The sequence below is a fragment of the Acanthochromis polyacanthus genome, chromosome 21 (assembly GCF_021347895.1).
Source record: "Acanthochromis polyacanthus isolate Apoly-LR-REF ecotype Palm Island chromosome 21, KAUST_Apoly_ChrSc, whole genome shotgun sequence".
In the NCBI taxonomy this organism is placed as follows: domain Eukaryota; kingdom Metazoa; phylum Chordata; class Actinopteri; family Pomacentridae; genus Acanthochromis; species Acanthochromis polyacanthus.
Window position 1 is genome coordinate 4,084,647 of NC_067133.1, and position 23,949 is coordinate 4,108,595.

The 23,949-nt window shown below is 36.5% G+C and overlaps 1 protein-coding gene across 4 annotated transcripts in view; it reads right to left on the reverse strand.

Moving 5' to 3' along the window:
- Positions 1-755: 755 nt before the first annotated feature.
- The window catches only part of LOC110953120 (myosin-10-like), an 88,694-nt gene continuing 65,500 nt past the window's right edge, over positions 756-23,949 (reverse strand). For all 4 annotated transcript variants that reach the window (XM_051941027.1, XM_051941028.1, XM_051941029.1 and 1 more), the window contains 14 exons: positions 23,681-23,887; positions 21,808-21,912; positions 21,568-21,720; positions 21,241-21,489; positions 20,471-20,683; positions 20,134-20,346; positions 19,867-20,028; positions 19,657-19,785; positions 19,295-19,383; positions 3,865-3,988; positions 3,429-3,637; positions 3,193-3,301; positions 2,919-3,091; positions 756-2,205 (listed from right to left, as the gene is read on the reverse strand). In XM_051941027.1, coding sequence (XP_051796987.1) covers positions 2,049-2,205; positions 2,919-3,091; positions 3,193-3,301; positions 3,429-3,637; positions 3,865-3,988; positions 19,295-19,383; positions 19,657-19,785; positions 19,867-20,028; positions 20,134-20,346; positions 20,471-20,683; positions 21,241-21,489; positions 21,568-21,720; positions 21,808-21,912; positions 23,681-23,887 — 2,292 coding nt within the window. In that variant the 3' untranslated portion in view covers positions 756-2,048. The remainder of the gene's footprint in view (positions 2,206-2,918; positions 3,092-3,192; positions 3,302-3,428; positions 3,638-3,864; positions 3,989-19,294; positions 19,384-19,656; positions 19,786-19,866; positions 20,029-20,133; positions 20,347-20,470; positions 20,684-21,240; positions 21,490-21,567; positions 21,721-21,807; positions 21,913-23,680; positions 23,888-23,949) is intronic.

A 23,949-nucleotide genomic window follows, 5' to 3' on the forward strand; every position in this document is an offset into this window, starting at 1 on the left:
TTATCCCAGAGTCTTTCAGCCCTAAAATTAAAGACTATCAAACAATCTACTTATGCAACTGCTTTTAAGGGAATGTTGGAAGAAAATGAGGGGAAAGTTTAGCTCAAGAATTAAAGACCCATTTCCAGAGAAAACCTACCTGATCCATGCGTTTTCCTGATGGTACTGATGCTTTCATGAGACACATGAAACTGTAGAAACATTCCTGGTTTGACCTCTGTCAAAGGCCTTTGGCAAAAAGCCTAAAATATTAACCCTCATGTCGTCCTGTAGGTCAAAATTGATCCGTTTTAAAGTTTGAAAATGTGGGAAAAAAAGATGCCCACATTCTCAACATTTTTTGGTGGAAAAATAAGAAACATTAAAAATGTTTCTTCAGAACATTCACAAAAAATATTAGAAGTTTTACTGATATATATGTAATCACTCTGGATATTTTTAGGATTTTTTTTGAAGATTTTTACTCATTTTTTGAACATATTTACAAGAATTTTCTTGCCAAATTTGGGGGATTTTTTAAAAAACAAAACTTTTAAGGGAAACGTTTAAAGAAATATTGGAATTTTCTTCCTTGAAGGTTTTGCCAATTTTCAGAAATTTGGGGATTTTTTTTGCAGAATTTTTGGATTTTTTTCAGACAAGGAAACAATATATTTTTGGTGCCCGTAAATGAAGACAGGAGGGTTAAAATTTTAAGAAAATGAATGTGGTCTCTGTCAAAATCTGAAAAAAAAAATCAAAAGACATCACTAATATTACAGACAATTGGAGATAATTGGGCTCCATAGACTTTAATGCATTATATAACTCCTAATGACTCATAAACTGTTTATGTCACGACAATGAGCATAAGTACAGTTGACCAATGTGCAATACTGAGCATTTTTGAAATATGAATGAAGTTTGTATCGTATACAATAGCAGAGATATAAATACAGTTGATGTCTATTGGATTGTTTTTAAATCTTAATAACTCAAAAAGTATAAAAGTTATCCATAAGAAAAGTCATAGCACCCATCTACAAAGAGTCCCGCACGGTCGACATATCAATCATCGTGGCAACACAAAAGCCGCAGGAAGACGTACATTTCAAAGAAAGTCAGATTTCTTGCTAATATTTCATTATATATGGAATTTTATGAAAATACTTTCATGAATGGTTCAATATATGAACAGTATATGTGGCGTAAATGGGTTTTTGAGTTTCAAGTGAGCGATAAAAGGCACAGAAGAAGAAGAAGAAGAAAGCAACAGAACATGAGTGTGATCGCTGCTTTTAGCGCTCACACTAAATAATTACAAGTCAACAGAGACCTACTGTCAAAACATCTGAGAATCCAATACTGGTCAAAGAGCAACGCTTAGTAGCAACAAGGCAGCTTACAGTCACATTTCTATACTCAAATGCAAGCAAACAGTCCCGTCATTGGACTGGAAAAATACTATTCAGTTACAGTTCAACTAACATAACTAAACTGATTCATACGACGGACATATTTTAGATTGAAGATAAAATAAAGTCAGAGGGTTGCTTGCTTTCGTCACGATCTGCTCCGTTCAGATATTGCAGTGCTATCGGTTTTCGCATTTGGAAGCATTTTGAAGAGCTAAATACTGGTCCAGCAGAAGAGATTGTTATCATCCAGACACATGTGCACCCACTGAATAATGAGCAGATCTCAATCAGAAATGGGTTACTGATTTCTAATGTGTGCAGGGGTTAGAGGGAGAGTCCAAACTCATGTCACTTTTATACAGCCCTGCAGCTCGATGTGGAGGGGTAAGGCAGAGTAGTGCTTCTTATAACCTTAAGGAGGGAGAGGGGAGGTAAAGAGAGGGTCCAACTGCTGGTGTCTGCTAAGGTGGAGGGGTATGGGGGTTCCTTGTTTTAATCATGCTGCATGTGAATTATAGAGAACGGTCTACTCAAACAGGAAGTTGTTGGGACATAATTTAAGTGCTGAAGTGGCCAAAGGGAGTCTGGATGTGTCTGTTGTGGCTGAGTGATGTGAAGATGGGAGAGCAAAGGGTTAAGGCTTCTTCTCTTCTACTCGGGCTGGGGAGCTGGCGTCTCATTGGCATTGTTGTCGGTGATCTTGTTTTCCAGCTCGTCGTCAGACAGCAGGTCCAAGGAAGTCGTTCCCTCCACCTGCAGCGGACGTCTGCCGGAGCGACTGGAGGAGAAGCTGATGGGGCCGCCACGCCTGCAGGGGGAAGAGGAGGAAGAGGAGGGAAGGTAAAGGAGGGTACTGACACCAGAGGGAGAGTAAACCTGCTCATTCGTCTAGCATACATACACTAGTATACTACGGTATTCAAGTAGTTCAAGTCCAATGAAGAGGTTGAAATGGTACAAAGATAAGTGATGAACTGCCAGAGGTTAAAAAAGAGGTAAGGTTACCCAAAACTGCAAAAATAATGTGCATTTCAGAATTATACAAGAAAGTGTTTTTTAGGGAATAAGAAATGGGTTAACAACTTAACCCTCGTGTCGTCCTGCGGGCCAAAATTGACCCGTTTTAAAGTTTGAAAATGTGGAAAAAAAATGTGGAAATGTGGAAAAAATCAACCAAAATCCAGCAAAATTCATTTATGTGAATGTTCTTAAAGAAAATATTAGAAGTTTTACTGATAGATATGTAATTACTTTAGATATTTTTAGGATTTTTTGGGGGAAGATTTTTACTCATTTTTTAGAAAAATATTTCTTGCTAAATTTGGGAGATTTTCTAAAAATAAAACTTTTAAGAGAAACTTTTCAGGAATTATTGGAATTTTCTTCCTGAAGATTTAGCAAATTTTCCAAAATTTTGGGAATTTTTTGCAGAATTTTTGGATTTTTTTTTAGACAAAATAGAGAAATCTTGCAATTTCATAAATCAAAATGGTGAATGTCTGCCAGTGGATGCTTCTGTACCTGAGGCGATTCTTGAGTGTGTGGACCTCACGGCTGAGACCCTCGCTGGCCTCGGTGGCATCGTCCAGCTCCCTCTGGAGTTTCCTGCGAGATGCGTTAGCCCTCGTCGCCTCCTCCTCAGCCTCCTCCAGCTGACGCTTCAGCTGCTTCATACGAGAGTTGCCTTTTTCCACCTTCAAACATCACAAATAATGTTGTTTAGGTAATGAAGCTCATAACAGCTCGTTTGTGAGAATGTCTGATCACTTATTAATGCCAGAAGTGACACACATACTTGCTCTTTGAACTGGTCGGCGTGGCGACGCTCGTCCTCCACCTGCATGCAGATTTCTTTTAGCTTCTTCTCGGTCCTCCTCACGATCTTGTTGGCTGCACCTCGCTCTCTTTAGATTAGAACATTTGAGGTTTGATCAAAATTTTATAATGAAAACTTTCTAAACTGGTCTTAAATGTGATCTTCTAGGAACATTTATTAGTTTAGGTGAAGAGAACTGTGCCATGGATTCTTACTTGGCCTCCTGCTCCAGCTGTTCCTCCAGCTGTGCTATCTTGGCCTCCAGGGCAGTGATGGAGGCCTTGAATCTGCTCTTCACAGAACCCTCCAGCTCACCCAGCTTGGCCCGGAGCTCCTTGTTTTGACGCTCCAATTGCTGACGAGCGTTTTCGCTTTTCTGGCCCGTGCTGCGCTCTGCACTCAGTTCTGTAGTCAGAGTGTCCACCTAATGGAGAGAGGAGAGAGAAAGTGGAGGACGTAACCGAAGGAGGGGATGGTGGGACTTAAACTCGAGATAACTGCATTTATTTTGTATAAGAAGAAAATCTAGTTGTGCAGGACCAGTACTATGTAGCAAATCACATGTTAATTAAAAATTCTGCACATACAGACACTACTAGAGATATTTTTAGTCCAATGGAAATAGAGAAGAATAAAAATGATCCGCCATACCTGCATGGTTGACTTTCTGAAGCGGTCATTGAGCAGCTCCATGTTGCCCTGCTCCTCCTCCAGCTCCTCCTCCAGCTGGGCAATACGAGCCTCCAGCCTCCTCTTCTCATCCATCAGAGCAGACCTGACACAAAAAGAAAAACAATTTTACACATAAACTAATACTGAAGTCGAAATGGAATCTGGGGTGCCAATGAAATCACAATTTGAGGATAACCTCCTCAAACAGTGTTCATTTTTGACAGTTTGGTCAATATTTGTCTCTCACTGAAATAGGAAATGCTCTTCTAAGATGCATTTAACATTTCATTTGGCACAAAGTTACTTTTCTAATGTTGAATATAATCTTTATAAATTTTCCCCTTATGGTTATTGTCTTGTATTTGCTGACAAAGATGCAGAAAACTGTTAGCCTCACTGCCTGTCAGAACAATGTCTAACTAGGACAGCACTCAGACGACTGCAGTTGATTCTTGTCTGTTTGTGGTCATTGACTCTCTCGTTGTCGTTTTGTGTCTGATTGTTGTTATTTTGTGCCACTTTGTAGGTGGTGTGGGTCTATTTTTTGTAATTGTGCTTGAAATTGCAGTCATATTGTGTCTGATTTTAGTTGCTTTGAATTTCATTGTAGTTGTTTTGTGTCTATTTTTGGACGACATACTAAACTATGACTTTTTTGTCCATTTTCGGACGAAAAATTACTTTTTCGTTTTTTGTCCAAAAATGGACAACAAAAGTCATTTTTTGTCCGACAATGGACGAAATAGTCATTCTTGTCCAAAAAAGTCATAATTGTTGTCCAAAAATGGACAAAAAAGTCATTTTCGTCTGACAATGGACAACAAAAGTAATTTTTTGTCTGAAAATGGCCAAATAAGTCATTTGCAGTCCAAAAACGGACAAGAAAATAATTTTTGTACAAAATAGATGAAATAGTCATTTTTGTACGAAAATGGAAAAAGCAAGTGATTTGCTGTCCGAAAATTTAACTTTTTTTGACTTTTTGGTCCATTTTCGGACAAAAAATTACTTTTTTTGTCCATTTTTGGACAACATTCTGAACTATGACTGTTTTTGTCCATTGTCAGATGAAAAATGACTTTTTTCCCATTTTCGGATGACATAATAAACTATGATGTTTGTTGACCATTTTTGGACGACATGCTAAACTATGACGGTTTTGTCCATTTTGGGAGCAAAAATGAGGTTTTTTGACCATTTTCGGACGACATCCTAAACTATGACGTTATTGTCCATTTTCGGAAGACATCCTAAACTATGACGTTATTGTCCATTTTTGGACCAAAAATGATGTGTTTTTTTTTTTACCATTTTCGGATGACATACTAAATTCTGATATTTTTTGACCATTTTCGGACGACATTCTACAATTCTACAATTTCATTTAGCAGACGCTTTTGTCCAAAGCGACGTACAACACAAGCAAGAATTCAGACATAAGGAAAAACCTGTAGTAAGTGCAAAAAGTGCTTCAAGTGCGATTGGTCAAAGGTGTTGCCATCAAGTTGCAGAAGAATTGCCAACCACCCCCCCCCCTTTTTTTTTTGTTTTTTTTGCTTTTAAAACTAAACTATGACGTTATTTTGTCCATTTTCAGACCATATACTAAACTATGACATTTTTGCCCATTTTCGAACCAAAAATGATGGTTTATGACCATTTTCGGACGACATACTAACCTATGATGTTTTTTGTCCATTTTCGGACGACATACTAACCTATGACATTTATGTCATATTTTGGAAGACATGCTAAACTATGACGTTTTTGTCATATTTTGTTCGACATACTAAACTATGACGTTTTTGTGATATTTTGGACGACATATGAAACAATGACGTTTTTGTCACATTTTCGGACGACATACTAAACTATGACGTTTTTGGTCATATTTTGTTCGACATACTAAACTATGACGTTTTTCTCATATTTTGGACGACATATGAAACAATGACATTTTTTGTCGTTTTTGTCACATTTTGTACGACTTCCGAAACTAAGATGGTTTTGTTATATTTTGGACAACATACGAAACTATGACGTTTTTGTGAAATTTTGGACGGCATACTAAACTTTAATGGTTTTTGTCATATTTTGGACGACATATTAAACTAAAACGTTTTTGGTCATATTTTGTTCGACATACTAAACTATGACTTTATGAAGGAAATACTCGTCCTTAAAGTTTCAGGGAAGTACCCTGAGGTGGAGTCAAACCACTGTCTCTCACAGAGTCCTAATTAGAAATCACCCTCTCAGCCAGTTGAGCTATAGAGGAACCTTGTTGACATTGATGGACGACATACTAAACTATGACGTTTTTGGTCATATTTTGTTCGACATACTAAACTATGACGTTTTTGTCATATTTTGGACGACATACGAAACAATGACGTTTTTGTCCATTTTCGGACGACATACTAAACTATGACGTTTTTGTCATATTTTGTTCGACATACTAAACTATGACGTTTTTGTCACATTTTGTACGACTTCCGTAACTAAGACGTTTTTCTTATATTTTGGACGACATACTAAACTATGACGTTTTTGTGAAATTTTGGACGGCATACTAAACTTTGACGGTTTTTGTCATATTTTGGACAACATACTAAACTATGACGTTTTTGGTCATATTTTGTTCGACATACTAAACTATGACGTTTTTGTCACATTTTGTACGACTTCCGAAACTAAGACGTTTTTGTTATATTTTGGACAACATACGAAACTATGACGTTTTTGTGATATTTTGGACGACATACGAAACAATGACGTTTTTGTCCATTTTTGGACGACATACTAAACTATGACGTTTTTGTCATATTTTGGACCACATATTAAACTATGACGTTTTTGGTCATATTTTGTTCGACATACTAAAATATGACGTTTTTGGTCATATTTTGGATGACATACTAAACTATGACGTTTTTGTGATATTTTGGACGACATACTAAACGATGACGTTTTTGGTCATATTTTGGACAACACATTAAACTGTAACGTTTTTGGTCGACATACTAAACTATGACTTCATGAAGGACATACTCATCTTTAAAGTTTCAGGGAAGTACCCTGAGGTGGAATCAAACCGCTGTCTCTCACAGAGTCCTAATTCAGAATCACCTTCTCAGCCAGTTGAGCTATAGAGGAACTTTGGTGACCGTTGAGGACGACATACGAAACTATGACGTTTTTGTGAAATTTTGGACGACATACTAAACTATGACGTTTTTGGTCATATTTTGGACGACATATGAAACAATGACATTTTTTGTCCATTTTCGGACGACATACTAAACTCAGACGTTTTTGTCACATTTTGTACGACTTCCGAAACTAAGCCGTTTTTGTTATATTTTGGACAACATACGAAACTATGACGTTTTAGTGATATTTTGGACGACATACTAAACTATGACGTTTTTGTCATATTTTGGACCACATATTAAACTATGACGTTTTTGGTCATATTTTGTTCGACATACTAAACTATGACGTTTTTGTCATATTTTGGACGACATACGAAACAATGACGTTTTTGTCCATTTTCGGACGACATACTAAACTATGACGTTTCTGTCCATTTTCGGACGACAAACTAAACTATGACATTTTTTTCACATTTTGGACGACATATGAAACAATGACGTTTTTTATTCCATTTTCGGAAGACATTTGACTTCATGAAGAAAATACTCATCTTTAAAGTTTCAGGGAAGGACCCTGAGGTGGAATCAAACCGCTGTCTCTCACAGAGTCCTAATTAAGAAACACCCTCTCAGCCAGTTGAGCTATGGAGGAACCTTGCTGATCATTGATGGACGACATACGAAACTATGACGTTTTTGTGAAATTTTGGATGACATACTAAACTATGACGTTTTTGTGATATTTTGGACCACATACGAAACAATGACGTTTTTGTCCATTTTCGGACGACATACTAAACTATGACGTTTTTGTCCATTTTCAGACGACATACTAAACTATGACATTTTTTTCATATTTTCGACGACATATGAAACAATGACATTTTTGTCCATTTTTGGACGACATACAAAGCTATGACATTTTTGTCACATTTTGGACGGCATACTAAACTATGACATTGTTGTCACATTTTGGACGGCATACTAAACTATGACATTGTTGTCATATTTTGGACCACATATTAAACTATGACGTTTTTGGTCATATTTTGTTCGACATACTGAAATATGACGTTTTTGTCATATTTTGGACGACATATTAAACGATGACGTCATTGTCATATTTTGGACGACATATGAAACAATGACATTTTTTGTCGTTTTTGTCATATTTTGGACGACATATGAAACAATGACATTTTTTGTCCATTTTCGGACGACATACTAAACAATGACGTTTTTGTCACATTTTGTACGACTTCCGAAACTTAAGACGTTTTTGTTATATTTTGGACGACATACTAAACTATGACGTTTTTGTGAAATTTTGGACGACATACGAAACAATGACGTTTTTGTCCATTTTCGGACGACATACTAAACTATGACGTTTTTGTGAAATTTTGGACGGCATACTAAACAATGACGTTTTGGTCCATTTTCGGACGACATATTAAACTTTAAGGTTTTTGTCATATTTTGGACAACATACTAAACTATGACGTTTTTGTCATATTTTGGACGACATATGAAACAATGACATTTTTTGTCCATTTTCGGACGACATACTAAACTATGATGTTTTTGTCACATTTTGTACGACTTCCGAAACTAAGACGTTTTTGTGAAATTTTGGACCACACACTAAACTATGACGTTTTTTGTCATATTTTGGACCACATATTAAACTATGACGTTTTTGGTCATATTTTGTTCGACATACTAAACTCAGACGTTTTAGTCACATTTTGTACGACTTCCGAAACTAAGACGTTTTTGTTATATTTTGGACAACATACGAAACGATGACGTTTTTGTGATATTTTGGACGACAGACTAAACTATGACGTTTTTGTCCATTTTCGGACGACATACTAAACGATGACGTTTTTGGTCATATTTTGGTCGACATACTAAACTATGACGTTTTTGTCACATTTTGTACGACTTCCGAAACTAGGACGTTTTTGTTATATATTCTGGACGACATACTAAACTTTGACGGTTTTTGTCATAGTTTGGACGACATATTAAACTGTAACGTTTTTGGTTGACATACTAAACTATGACTTCATGAAGGACATACTCGTCTTTAAAGTTTCAGGGAAGTACCCTGAGGTGGAATCGAACAGCTGTCTCTCACAGAGTCCTAATTCAGAATCACCCTCTCAGCCAGTTGAGCTATAGATGAACCTTGTTGACCGTTGATGGACGACATACGAAACTATGATGTTTTTGTGATATTTTGGACCACATATTAAACTATGACGTTTTTGGTCATATTTTGTTCAACATACTAAAATATGACGTTTTTGGTCATATTTTGGACGACATACTAAACTATGACGTTTTTGTGATATTTTGGACGACATATTAAACTATGATGTTTTTGGTCATATTTTGTTCGACATACTAAAATATGACGTTTTTGGTCATATTTTGTTCGACATACTAAAATATGACGGTTTTGTCATATTTTGGACGACATATGAAACAATGACGTTTTTGTCCATTTTCGGACGACATGCTAAACTATGACGTTTTTGTCATATTTTGGACCACATATTAAACTATGACGTTTTTGGTCATATTTTGTTCGACATACTAAAATATGACGTTTTTGGTCATATTTTGGACGACATACTAAACTATGACGTTTTTGTGATATTTTGGACGACATACTAAACTATGACGTTTTTGTCATATTTTGGACGACATACGAAACAATGACGTTTTTGTCCATTTTCGGACGACATACTAAACTATGACGTTTTTGTCATATTTTGGACCACATATTAAACTATGACGTTTTTGGTCATATTTTGTTTGACATACTAAAATATGACGTTTTTGGTCATATTTTGGACGACATACTAAACTATGACGTTTTTGTGATATTTTGGACGACATACGAAACAATGACGTTTTTGTCCATTTTCGGACGACAAACTGAACTATGACATTTTTTCATATTTTGGACGACATTTAAAACAAAGACGTTTTTTTTTCCATTTTCGGACGACATACTAAACTATGACTTTTTTTTGTCATATTTTGAACCACATATTAAACTATGACGTTTTTGGTCATATTTTGTTCGACATACTAAACTATGACGTTTTTGTCATATTTTCGACGACATACGAAACAATGACGTTTTTGTCCATTTTCGGACGACAAACTAAACTATGACATTTTTTTCATATTTTGGACGACATATGAAACAATGACGTTTTTTTCCATTTTTGGAAGACATATGACTTAATGAAGAAAATACTCATCTTTAAAGTTTCAGGGAAGGACCCTGAGGTGGAATCGAACGGCCGTCTCTCACAGAGTCCTAATTAGGAATCACCCTCTCAGCCAGTTGAGCTATCGAGGAACCTTGTTGAGTATTGATGGATGACATACTAAACTATGACGTTTTTGGTCATATTTTGGACGGCATACAAAACAATGACGTTTTTGTCCATTTTCGGACGACATACTAAACTATGACGTTTTTGGTCATATTTTGTTCGACATACTAAAATATGACGTTTTTGGTCATATTTTGGACGACATACTAAACTATGACGTTTTTGGTCATATTTTGTTCGACATACTAAAATATGACGTTTTTGTCACATTTTGGACGACATATGAAACAATGACGTTTTGGTCCATTTTCGGACGACATATTAAACTATGATGTTTTTGGTCATATTTTGTTCGACATACTAAAATATGACGTTTTTGTCACATTTTGGACGACATACGAAACAATGACGTTTTTGTCCATTTTCGGACGACAACCTGAACTATGACATTTTTTTCATATTTTGGACGACATATGAAACAATGACATTTTTTTTCCATTTTCAGACGACATACTAAACTATGACTTCATGAAGGACATACTCATCTTTAAAGTTTCAGGGAAGGACCCTGAGGTGGAATCGAACCACTGTCTCTCACAGAGTCCTAATTAAGAATCACCCTCTCAGCCAGTTGAGCTATAGAGGAACCTTGTTGACCGTTGATGGACGACATACGAAACTATGACGTTTCTTTGAAATTTTGGACGACATACTAAACTATGACGTTTTTGGTCATATTTTGGACGACATATGAAACAATGACTTTTTTTGTCCATTTTCGGACGACATACTAAACTATGACATTGTTGTCATATTTTGGACGGCATACTAAACTATGACATTTTTTGTCATATTTTGGACCACATATTAAACTATGACGTTTTTGTCATTTTCGGACGACAAACTAAACTATGACATTTTTTTCATATTTTGGATGACATATGAAACAATGACGTTTTTTTCCATTTTTGGAAGACATATGACTCCATGAAGAAAATACTCATCTTTAAAGTTTCAGGGAAGGACCCTGAGGTGGAATTGAACCGCCGTCTCTCACAGAGTCCTAATGAGGAATCACCCTCTCAGCCAGTTGAGCTATGGAGGAACCTTGTTGAGCATTGATGGACGACATACTAAACTTTGACGGTTTTTGTCATATTTTGGACTACATATTAAACTAAAACGTTTTTGGTCATATTTTCTTCGACATACTAAACTATGACTTCATGAAGGAAATACTCGTCCTTAAAGTTTCAGGGAAGTACCCTGAGGTGGAGTCAAACCACTGTCTCTCACAGAGTCCGAATTTGAAATCACCCTCTCAGCCAGTTGAGCGACAGAGGAACCTTGTTGACCATTGATGGACGACATACTAAACTATGCCGTTTTTGGTCATATTTTTTTCGACATACTAAACTATGACGTTTTTGTCATATTTTGGACGACATACGAAACAATGACGTTTTTGTCCATTTTCGGACGACATACTAAACTATGACGTTTTTGTCACATTTTGTACGACTTCCGAAACTAAGACGTTTTTGTTATATTTTGGACAACATTCGAAACTATGACGTTTTTGTGAAATTTTGGACGACATACTAAACTATGACGTTTTTGGTCATATTTTGGACCACATATTAAACTATGACGTTTTTGGTCATATTTTGTTCGACATACTAAACTATGACGTTTTTGTCATATTTTGGACGACATACGAAACAATGACGTTTTTGTCCATTTTTGGAAGACATATGACTTCATTAAGGAAATACTCGTCCTTAAAGTTTCAGGGAAGTACCCTGAGGTGGAGTCAAACCACTGTCTCTCACAGAGTCCAAATTTGAAATCACCCTCTCAGCCAGTTGAGCTACAGAGGAACCTTGTTGACCATTGATGGACGACATACTAAACTATGCCGTTTTTGGTCATATTTTTTTCGACATACTAAACTATGACGTTTTTGTCATATTTTGGACGACATACGAAACAATGACGTTTTTGTCCATTTTCGGACGACATACTAAACTATGACGTTTTTGTCACATTTTGTACGACTTCCGAAACTAAGACGTTTTTGTTATATTTTGGACAACATTCGAAACTATGACGTTTTTGTGAAATTTTGGACGACATACTAAACTATGACGTTTTTGGTCATATTTTGGACCACATATTAAACTATGACGTTTTTGGTCATATTTTGTTCGACATACTAAACTATGACGTTTTTGTCATATTTTGGACGACATACGAAACAATGACGTTTTTGTCCATTTTTGGAAGACATATGACTTCATGAAGAAAATACTCATCTTTAAAGTTTCAGGGAAGGACCCTGAGGTGGAATCAAACCGCCGTCTCTCACAGAGTCCTAATTAGGAATCACCCTCTCAGCCAGTTGAGCTATCGAGGAACCTTGTTGAGCATTGATGGACGACATACTAAACTATGACGTTTTTGGTCATATTTTGGACGGCATACAAAACTTTGACGGTTTTTGTCATATTTTGGACGACATACGAAACAATGACGTTTTTGTCCATTTTCGGACGACATACTAAACTATGACGTTTTTGGTCATATTTTGTTCGACATACTAAAATATGACGTTTTTGGTCATATTTTGGACGACATACTAAACTATGACGTTTTTGGTCATATTTTGTTCGACATACTAAAATATGACGTTTTTGTCATATTTTGGACGACATACTAAACTATGACGTTTTTGTCATATTTTGGACGACATACGAAACAATGACGTTTTGGTCCATTTTCGGACGACATATTAAACTATGATGTTTTTGGTCATATTTTGTTCGACATACTAAAATATGACGGTTTTGTCATATTTTGGACGACATACTAAACTATGACGTTTTTGTCATATTTTGGACGACATACGAAACAATGACGTTTTTGTCCATTTTCGGACGACAACCTGAACTATGACATTTTTTTCATATTTTGGACGACATATGAAACAATGACGTTTTTTTTCCATTTTCAGACGACATACTAAACTGTGACTTCATGAAGGAAATACTCATCTTTAAAGTTTCAGGGAAGGACCCTGAGGTGGAATCGAACCACTGTCTCTCACAGAGTCCTAATTAAGAATCACCCTCTCAGCCAGTTGAGCTATAGAGGAACCTTGTTGACCGTTGATGGACGACATACGAAACCATGACGTTTCTTTGAAATTTTGGACGACATACTAAACGATGACGTTTTTGGTCATATTTTGTTCGACATACTAAACTCAGACGTTTTAGTCACATTTTGTACGACTTCCGAAACTAAGACGTTTTTGTTATATTTTGGACAACATACGAAACGATGACGTTTTTGTGATATTTTGGACGACAGACTAAACTATGACGTTTTTGTCCATTTTCGGACGACATACTAAACGATGACGTTTTTGGTCATATTTTGGTCGACATACTAAACTATGACGTTTTTGTCACATTTTGTACGACTTCCGAAACTAGGACGTTTTTGTTATATTCTGGACGACATACTAAACTTTGACGGTTTTTGTCATAGTTTGGACGACATATTAAACTGTAACGTTTTTGGTTGACATACTAAACTATGACTTCATGAAGGACATACTCGTCTTTAAAGTTTCAGGGAAGTACCCTGAGGTGGAATCGAACAGCTGTCTCTCACAGAGTCCTAATTCAGAATCACCCTCTCAGCCAGTTGAGCTATAGATGAACCTTGTTGACCGTTGATGGACGACATACGAAACTATGATGTTTTTGTGATATTTTGGACCACATATTAAACTATGACGTTTTTGGTCATATTTTGTTCAACATACTAAAATATGACGTTTTTGGTCATATTTTGGACGACATACTAAACTATGACGTTTTTGTGATATTTTGGACGACATATTAAACTATGATGTTTTTGGTCATATTTTGTTCGACATACTAAAATATGACGTTTTTGGTCATATTTTGTTCGACATACTAAAATATGACGGTTTTGTCATATTTTGGACGACATATGAAACAATGACGTTTTTGTCCATTTTCGGACGACATGCTAAACTATGACGTTTTTGTCATATTTTGGACCACATATTAAACTATGACGTTTTTGGTCATATTTTGTTCGACATACTAAAATATGACGTTTTTGTCATATTTTGGACCACATATTAAACTATGACGTTTTTGGTCATATTTTGTTTGACATACTAAAATATGACGTTTTTGGTCATATTTGGACGACATACTAAACTATGACGTTTTTGTGATATTTTGGACGACATACAAAACAATGACGTTTTTGTCCATTTTCGGACGACAAACTGAACTATGACATTTTTTTCATATTTTGGACGACATTTAAAACAAAGACGTTTTTTTTTCCATTTTCGGACGACATACTAAACTATGACTTTTTTTTGTCATATTTTGAACCACATATTAAACTATGACGTTTTTGGTCATATTTTGTTCGACATACTAAACTATGACGTTTTTGGTCATATTTTGGACCACATATTAAACTATGACGTTTTTGGTCATATTTTGTTCGACATACTAAACTATGACGTTTTTGTCATATTTTGGACGACATACGAAACAATGACGTTTTTGTCCATTTTTGGAAGACATATGACTTCATGAAGAAAATACTCATCTTTAAAGTTTCAGGGAAGGACCCTGAGGTGGAATCAAACCGCCGTCTCTCACAGAGTCCTAATTAGGAATCACCCTCTCAGCCAGTTGAGCTATCGAGGAACCTTGTTGAGCATTGATGGACGACATACTAAACTATGACGTTTTTGGTCATATTTTGGACGGCATACAAAACTTTGACGGTTTTTGTCATATTTTGGACGACATACGAAACAATGATGTTTTTGTCCATTTTCGGACGACATACTAAACTATGACGTTTTTGGTCATATTTTGTTCGACATACTAAAATATGACGTTTTTGGTCATATTTTGGACGGCATACTAAACTATGACGTTTTTGTGATATTTTGGACGACATACTAAACTATGACGTTTTTGGTCATATTTTGTTCGACATACTAAAATATGACGGTTTTGTCATATTTTGGACGACATACTAAACTATGACGTTTTTGTCATATTTTGGACGACATACGAAACAATGACGTTTTTGTCCATTTTCGGATGACAAACTGAACTATGACATTTTTTCATATTTTGGACGACATTTGAAACAATGACGTTTTTTTTCCATTTTCGGACGACATACTAAACTGTGACTTTTTTTTGTCATATTTTGAACCACATATTAAACTATGACGTTTTTGGTCATATTTTGTTCGACATACTAAACTATGACGTTTTTGTCATATTTTGGACGACATACGAAACAATGACGTTTTTGTCCATTTTCGGACGACATACTAAACTATGACGTTTTTGTCCATTTTCGGACGACAAACTAAACTATGACATTTTTTTCATATTTTGGACGACATATGAAACAATGACGTTTTATTCCATTTTTGGAAGACATATGACTTCATGAAGAAAATACTCATCTTTAAAGTTTCAGGGAAGGACCCTGAGGTGGAATCGAACCGCCGTCTCTCACAGAGTCCTAATTAGGAATCACCCTCTCAGCCAGTTGAGCTATCGAGGAACCTTGTTAAGCATTGATGGACGACATACTAAACTATGACGTTTTTGGTCATATTTTGGACGGCATACAAAACTTTGACGGTTTTTGTCATATTTTGGACAACATACGAAACAATGACGTTTTTGTCCATTTTCGGACGACATACTAAACTATGACGTTTTTGGTCATATTTTGTTCGACATACTAAAATATGACTTTTTTGTGAAATTTTGGACGACATACTAAACTATGACGTTTTTGTCATATTTTGGACGACATACGAAACAATGACGTTTTTGTCCATTTTCGGACGACATACTAAACTATGACGTTTTTGTCATATTTTGGACCACATATTAAACTATGACGTTTTTGGTCATATTTTGTTCGACATACTAAAATATGACGTTTTTGGTCATATTTTGGACGACATACTAAACTATGACATTTTTGTGATATTTTGGACGACATACTAAAATATGACGTTTTTGTCACATTTTGGACGACATATGAAACAATGACGTTTTGGTCCATTTTCGGACGACATATTAAACTATGATGTTTTTGGTCATATTTTGTTCGACATACTAAGATATGACGGTTTTGTCATATTTTGGACGACATACTAAACTATGACGTTTTTGTCATATTTTGGACGACATACGAAACAATGACGTTTTTGTCCATTTTCGGACAACAACCTGAACTATGACATTTTTTCATATTTTGGACGACATATGAAACAATTACGTTTTTTTTCCATTTTCAGACGACATACTGAACTATGACTTCATGAAGGAAATACTCATCTTTAAAGTTTCAGGGAAAGACCCTGAGGTGGAATCGAACCACTGTCTCTCACAGTGTCCTAATTAAGAATCACCCTCTCAGGCAGTTGAGCTATAGAGGAACCTTGTTGACCGTTGATGGACGACATACGAAAGTATGACGTTTTTGTGAAATTTTGGACGACATACTAAACTATGACGTTTTTGGTCATATTTTGGACGACATATGAAACAATGACTTTTTTTGTCCATTTTCGGACGACATACTAAACTATTACATTTTTTTCATATTTTGGACGACATATGAAACAATGACATTTTTTGTCACATTTTGGACGGCATACTAAACTATGACATTGTTGTCATATTTTGGACGGCATACTAAACTATGACATTTTTTGTCATAGTTTGTACGACATACTAAACTATGACTTTTTTTGTCATATTTTGGACCACATATTAAACTATGACGTTTTTGGTCATATTTTGTTCGACATACTAAACTATGACGTTTTTGTCATATTTTCGACGACATACGAAACATTGACGTTTTTTTCCATTTTCGGACGACATACTAAACTATGACGTTTTTGTCCATTTTCGGACGACAAACTGAACTATGACATTTTTTTCATATTTTGGATGACATATGAAACAATGACGTTTTTTTCCATTTTTGGAAGACATATGACTTCATGAAGAAAATACTCATCTTTAAAGTTTCAGGGAAGGACCCTGAGGTGGAATCGAACCGCCGTCTCTCACAGAGTCCTAATGAGGAATCACCCTCTCAGCCAGTTGAGCTATAGAGGAACCTTGTTGAGCATTGATGGACGACATACTAAACTATGACGTTTTTGGTCATATTTTGGACGGCATACTAAACTTTGACGGTTTTTGTCATATTTTGGACGACATATTAAACTAAAACATTTTTGGTCATATTTTGTTCGACATACTAAACTATGACTTCATGAAGGAAATACTCGTCCTTACAGTTTCAGGGAAGTATCCTGAGGTGGAGTCAAACCAATGTCTCTCACAGAGTCCTAATTGGAAATCACCCTCTCAGCCAGTTGAGCTGTAGAGGAACCTTGTTGACCATTCATGGACGACATACTAAACTATGCCGTTTTTGGTCATATTTTTTTCAACATACTAAACTATGACGTTTTTGTCATATTTTGGACGACATACGAAACAATGATGTTTTTGTCCATTTTCGGACGACATACTAAACTATGACGTTTTGGTCATATTTTGTTCGACATACTAAACTATGACATTTTTGTCACATTTTGTACGACTTCCGAAACTCAGACGTTTTTGTGAAATTTTGGACGACATACGAAACTATGACGTTTTTGTCATATTTTGGATGACATATTAAACTATGACATTATTGTCATATTTTGGACGATATATGAAACAATGATCTTTTTGTGATATTTTGGACGACATACTAAACAGACTTTTTGTCATATTTTGGACCACATATTAAACTATGACGTTTTTGGTCATATTTTGTTCGACATACTAAACTATGACGTTTTTGACCATTTTCGGACGACATACAAACTATGATGTTTTTGACATATTTTGAACGACATACTATAAGAGTGGACAGAAGCATTTTAGGTTCTGTTCCTTAGCATTTGTCTTGTCCTTTAACAAGGAAACATACAAGTCACAATCTCCCATGTATTGATACTCTGCAATTTGTCGTACCTAAAGTACGATCTGAACTGGGCAAGAAACTTTTAGGTTTTCTGCACCTAACACTTGGAATAAACGACAATCTCAACTTCAAGTCTTTGTTACGCTGAATGAGTTTAATCACTAGTCTACCTTTTCTGTGTGCAAGTGTTGTATATGAGTAAGTTTTGACGTTGTTGTAAAGAAGCCCTCTAATCTCAATGGGGTTAACCTGGTTAAATAAATGCTGAAAAAGAAGTACTTTACACTGTTGCTTTTTATTTTCCAGTCGGACCAAAATATTTTTGACTGCAGTTGTTATTATCACGCTTTTATATTCTTTTTCTCTGGAACTTCAAGGATCCACACTCAGAGACATTATCTACAAGTGGAGAAGACTTGGAACAACAGTGAATCTTCCCTGAACCTTCCAAAATTTCTCTATTGATTACTCATCCAGGAATTCACAAAACATCCAAAGAAAAAACAAAAACTGAAGAAATAAGACACAGGTTGAATGCTTTTTCACGACACTGTGCTGCAGTTTTATCCATTTTATTGGATTGCTTGTGTCTTTCGGCCTACTGATCATGGCACTAAAGATATGTTCAAAAATCCTGCTTTAAAACCAAATAGTTAAAATTTGCAGCAAAATGTAAAACAAGAGAAGAATGTTTAGCTCAAGAAATGTGTCCTGTAAATATTAATCTCCATCTATCTGGTGTTTAAAACAATTACTTCCCAGTGAGACGCCTCTGTAGGCAGGTGTCTGAGGTTAACTTACTTTCCAGAGGTGCTGTTTGAGATTTCATCCTGCAGCTCGTCCCGTTCCTGCTCCGCGTGGCGTCGACCTCTCTCAGATGCTGCTAAGTCCTGCATAGCACAAAAAAGATATCAGCACTTTCTATCGTATTATCTAATTATGAGAGGGATCATTCAATGCCTTATCGCAGTCATAAAAAACATATAATTAACTATAAATAATAATCAACTTCATTCATACAGCAAGTGCATAACAAAAAAAAATCCTTTGAAAACATCACTTAAAACAAAAGCAAACCAGAGATCATACAGCAGAGGGGAATAGAATAAATCAACATACTACAACCCAGCAATTATCACAAAATGTCAATATCAGGTCCTGACCTCATGCAGCTGTACGATCTCAGCTTCCAGACTCTTGAGTTTCTTCTCATTTTCCTTAGAAATGGCAAAAATATCATCTCTGGAGGCTCGGGCATCTTCCAGCTCCCTCTGATAGTCTTTCATTTGGGCCTGAGGAAGGAAACAGAAAAGTAATAATGGAGAATAATGTATCAAGTGTCACTGATACAAACATAAGACTGAGATCTTTACCTGTAACTTGCGCAGCTGCTTGATGGCTTCGTCTCGGGCCTTGTTGGCTCCTTCTATGTGACCCTCTACGTCCTTCAAGTCCATCTCCAGCTTCTTTTTAGCAGCTACAGCCAAAGCTCTCTGCTTCCTCTCGTCCTCCAACTCTGCCTCCATTTCTCGTACCTGGAAGGAGGAGTGTGGAAATTAGGGAAAGTACTGATGAGATATACATTAGAGGACAGTTGATATTTGATTAAATTAAATTGAATGTTAAGTTTCATTTCACACCTGCTTGACCAGCGCTCTCTTCTTCTCATCGTTCTGATCGTCACGGCCCTGGAGGTCTCTCTCATACTGGGCCTTCATGGCCTGCATGTTGACCTCCAGACGCAGCTTGGCGTCCTCCGTGGCCTGCAGCTCGTCCTCCAGCTCCTCCAGCTGAGTCTTCATCTCCTCCAGCTGCTGCTCCAGAGTACGTTTGGACTTCTCCAGCTCGTGGACCTGACAGATTAGAGTTATTGAAACATAGGGAGAGGGGATGAATGAATGGAAAAAAGAAGAAACAAGTCAGTGAAAGGTTAAAAGAAACCAAGGGAAAAGTTTGTTGTGGAATCGTGACACTCACATTCTTGCCCACATCGTCCTTTGAGCTCATCAGATCTTCCATTTCAGCACGGAGCTGCTTGTTGACCCTCTCCAGCTCCTCTTTGGCCTCCAGTGCCTCGTCCAGAGCTCTGGTCATGGACAGAGCTTTGGTCTCCTTCTCTCTGGCCTCAGCTTCAGCACGGTCACGCTCCTCAGCATAACGAGCTGAGATGCTCTTCTCCTCAGCCAACATCTATGGAGGAGATTATGGATTTCGGAAATTTAAATGTGCAAACTGTGACTTCTAAAATCTCTTAAAGGTCTAAAGTGTAGGATTCAGAGAAATCTATGTGCATAAATGGAAAACAGTGATGTTTTCATTAGAGTGCAGTTGCCTAAAAATAAGAATATCTGGGTTTTGTTAAGCTTTGGATGAACTCTTTATATCTACAGAGGGGGGTTGGGTTCTCTTTTATGGAGTCTGTCATGATGCATCGCCATGTTTCTATAGTTGCCCAAAAGAGACAAACCAAATACTGCCTGTAGAGAGGCTTCTGCATTTATTGTTTTTCTACATGCTTGAAAGGTTAGAAGGAGGTGAGATATTGAGCTGGTTGTAATCTACAACCTTCCCGCAAGATGTCACTGAATCCCACATATTGCACCTCTAACTGTAAAAGTAGAGATTTAATGTGCCATATCTAAAAATATATCCATGATTAACTCACAAAATCACTCCATCTAAAGTCAACTTCTGGAGAAAATATCTGTCAAATGCAACAGAACATCGACAGTAAAGTGTGTTCTCACCTGGTCAAACTTCTTCTGTTTCTTCTCCAGGTTGGAGACGATCTGTCTCTGGTGATCCAAGTCTACGGTGAGATCATCCAGCTCCTGCTGCAGACGGGTCTTTGTCTTCTCCATCTTCTCAAACGCGATGGTCTTCTCTTCCAGACGCTGGCCGGTCAGCTCCAGGTCCTTCTGCAGCTTCTTCTTCACCTCCTCCAGGCCTTCTATTGTTCCAACATCATCCTCAAGCTTCTTCTTGCTCTCTGACAGCTACAAACACACGCAGCACAATCCTCAGAATAAAATTAAACCAAATATAAATTAAACATTGTTTTCTACGTGTCCTACCTGAGCCTGTAGGGTCAACATCTGCTTCTCTAGATTCTTGCGTGCCTCCTCATCCTCCTCCTGCTGCTCCTGCAGAGCGTTTTTCTCCTCTTCCAGCTGACGAATACGACTGCTGAGGTTTAACTTTTGGCGTGTTTCCTCCTGGAGCAGCTCCTAAATAAAAAAAAATGTGTCCAGTTAGTTAAAAAGCCTGGATTCTGTAAATTTGTCTGAATGATTAATGAGATATTGAAACGTTACCTGCGTGTCTTGTAGCTGACTCTCGAGTCCAGCGACGTCTTTGGCCATCTTTATCCCCTTCCTCTCTGCATCTTCCAGCATGGTGGACACATTGTCCAACTCAGTCTGTACGGAGAAGTTAAAAACAGGTTATTTATTTGGGTCAAATCTATCAAAAAACATTTCAAATCAGAAATGACAAACAATCACGCTTTTCTGAAATTTTTCTGAATTAAATCAAATCAACAGAATGCAAACATGGTGAACCTTAAATGTCAATAAACAGTTTAAAAAAATTAAATAACTAGTATTGAAAAATGTTTTACAATCCACGATAATTTATGCTACTTTCTGTTAAAACAACAAAATAAAGAAGAACATGCATTTGTCTAGAAATTTTTGACACAGAGACCAAAGTAGTTAGAAAAAATATGTAGTGTATGTCTTCGCAGACATTAACACAACATTTCTCACAATATTAACACCTTCAAACTGGTGCAGCACAAGAGAGCCTTATTTAATGGAAATTAATGTTTCTGCATATTCTCTGTGATAAATACCAGTAGACTGATCAATTTACAAATCTGTGTTCTTTTAGCTGCAGTACAGGCAGACTGTTCAACAGATTAGGACACACAGAAAAACACTGAATGCATGTACACAAAAAAACGGCTACAAATAATGGATAAATGTCAAGATAATTAGCTGAAAGTAATGGATACCCTAAATGTTAGGATAACTATGCTGACTGAAGGTATAAATGGATGAAATAGTGAGTTAAAGGTAATGTTAATGTAAATGTTAAGACAGCTAAAAGCAATGCAGAAGTGGATAAAACTGCAAAACACACACAAAAAAGGGATGAAGGCAAAAATGTTTAGCTAAAAGTCATGGACAAGTTGTTGAATAAATATCTAAAAATAATTGACATATGTGAAAATAATTCACTAAAAGTCATGGATAAATGGTTGAAACAGTTAGCTTAAAGTTGTGGATAAATGTTTAGCTAGCTAAAATGGATGAAATGCTTACTGGATGAAATTACTTAAAAGTGATTGATTAATGCTAAAACGGCTCAGCTTAATAGAGCTAAGTAATAATAATAGTGGACAAATGTAAAAAAATATGTATGTATATATATATATATATATATATATATATATATATATATATATATATATATATATATTTAAAAAGTTAGCTAAAATCAATGGATAAATGGATGAGATAGCTAAAAATGATTGATACATTTAACAGTCGCTAGAAAGGAATGTATTAATGGCTAAATTGTTCAACTTCTGCCATGAATACATATTTAACCAAACACAGCTCAACACTGCCAGGTCAACTGCTTAATACATAATTAATACTTCTAGAAACTTAATAGTGTTAAAAAAAACATGTTCAGTTCAAATGAATGTTCATGTCAGGTAACATCAATGAAGAGATACACCGCAATCGAAAAGTTTGGGGTCACTTATATAAATTAATCAGAAATGCAGTGTAGACATTGTTAATGTGATAAATGACTATTCTAGGTGGAAACGGCTGATTTTTAATGGAATATCTCCATTGGGGTACAGAGGAACATTTCCATCACTCCTGTGTTCTAATGCTACATTGTGTTAGCTAATGGTGTTGAAAGGCTAACTGATGATTAGAAAAGCAATGTGCAATTATGTTAGCACATGAATAAAAGTGTGAGTTTTCATGGAAGACATGAAATTGTAGTGTAGGCTCCAGTAAGAATGCATTCTACTACTGTAAATGCACAGCTGCCTTCAACTGCAATACTAAAATATGGCTCAACAGGTGATCTAGCCTCTGTGACAGTGACTAACAAAATAAAGTCATTCTATAGTACAGCCCTGTAGTTTACACCTGCACCCCTCACCTGCAGTTTGTGTGAGCGGTCAGCCAGTTCTCCCTTGGTCCTCTCTCCCTCGGTGACCCTGGCCATGAACTCCTGCAGCTGAGCCTCCAGCTTCTTCCTCTTGTGCTCGGACTCCGTCTTTGCCTGCTGCAGACTCTTGACTTCGCTGGCCAGCTCCTTGTTTGCAGTCTCCTGGCTCTGTTTGGTCTTTTCCAGGTTAGCCTTGAACTAAACATAATCAACACAAACATTAGTCTCCTCCTGCCATGCTCTAATTGGTGGATTCGATA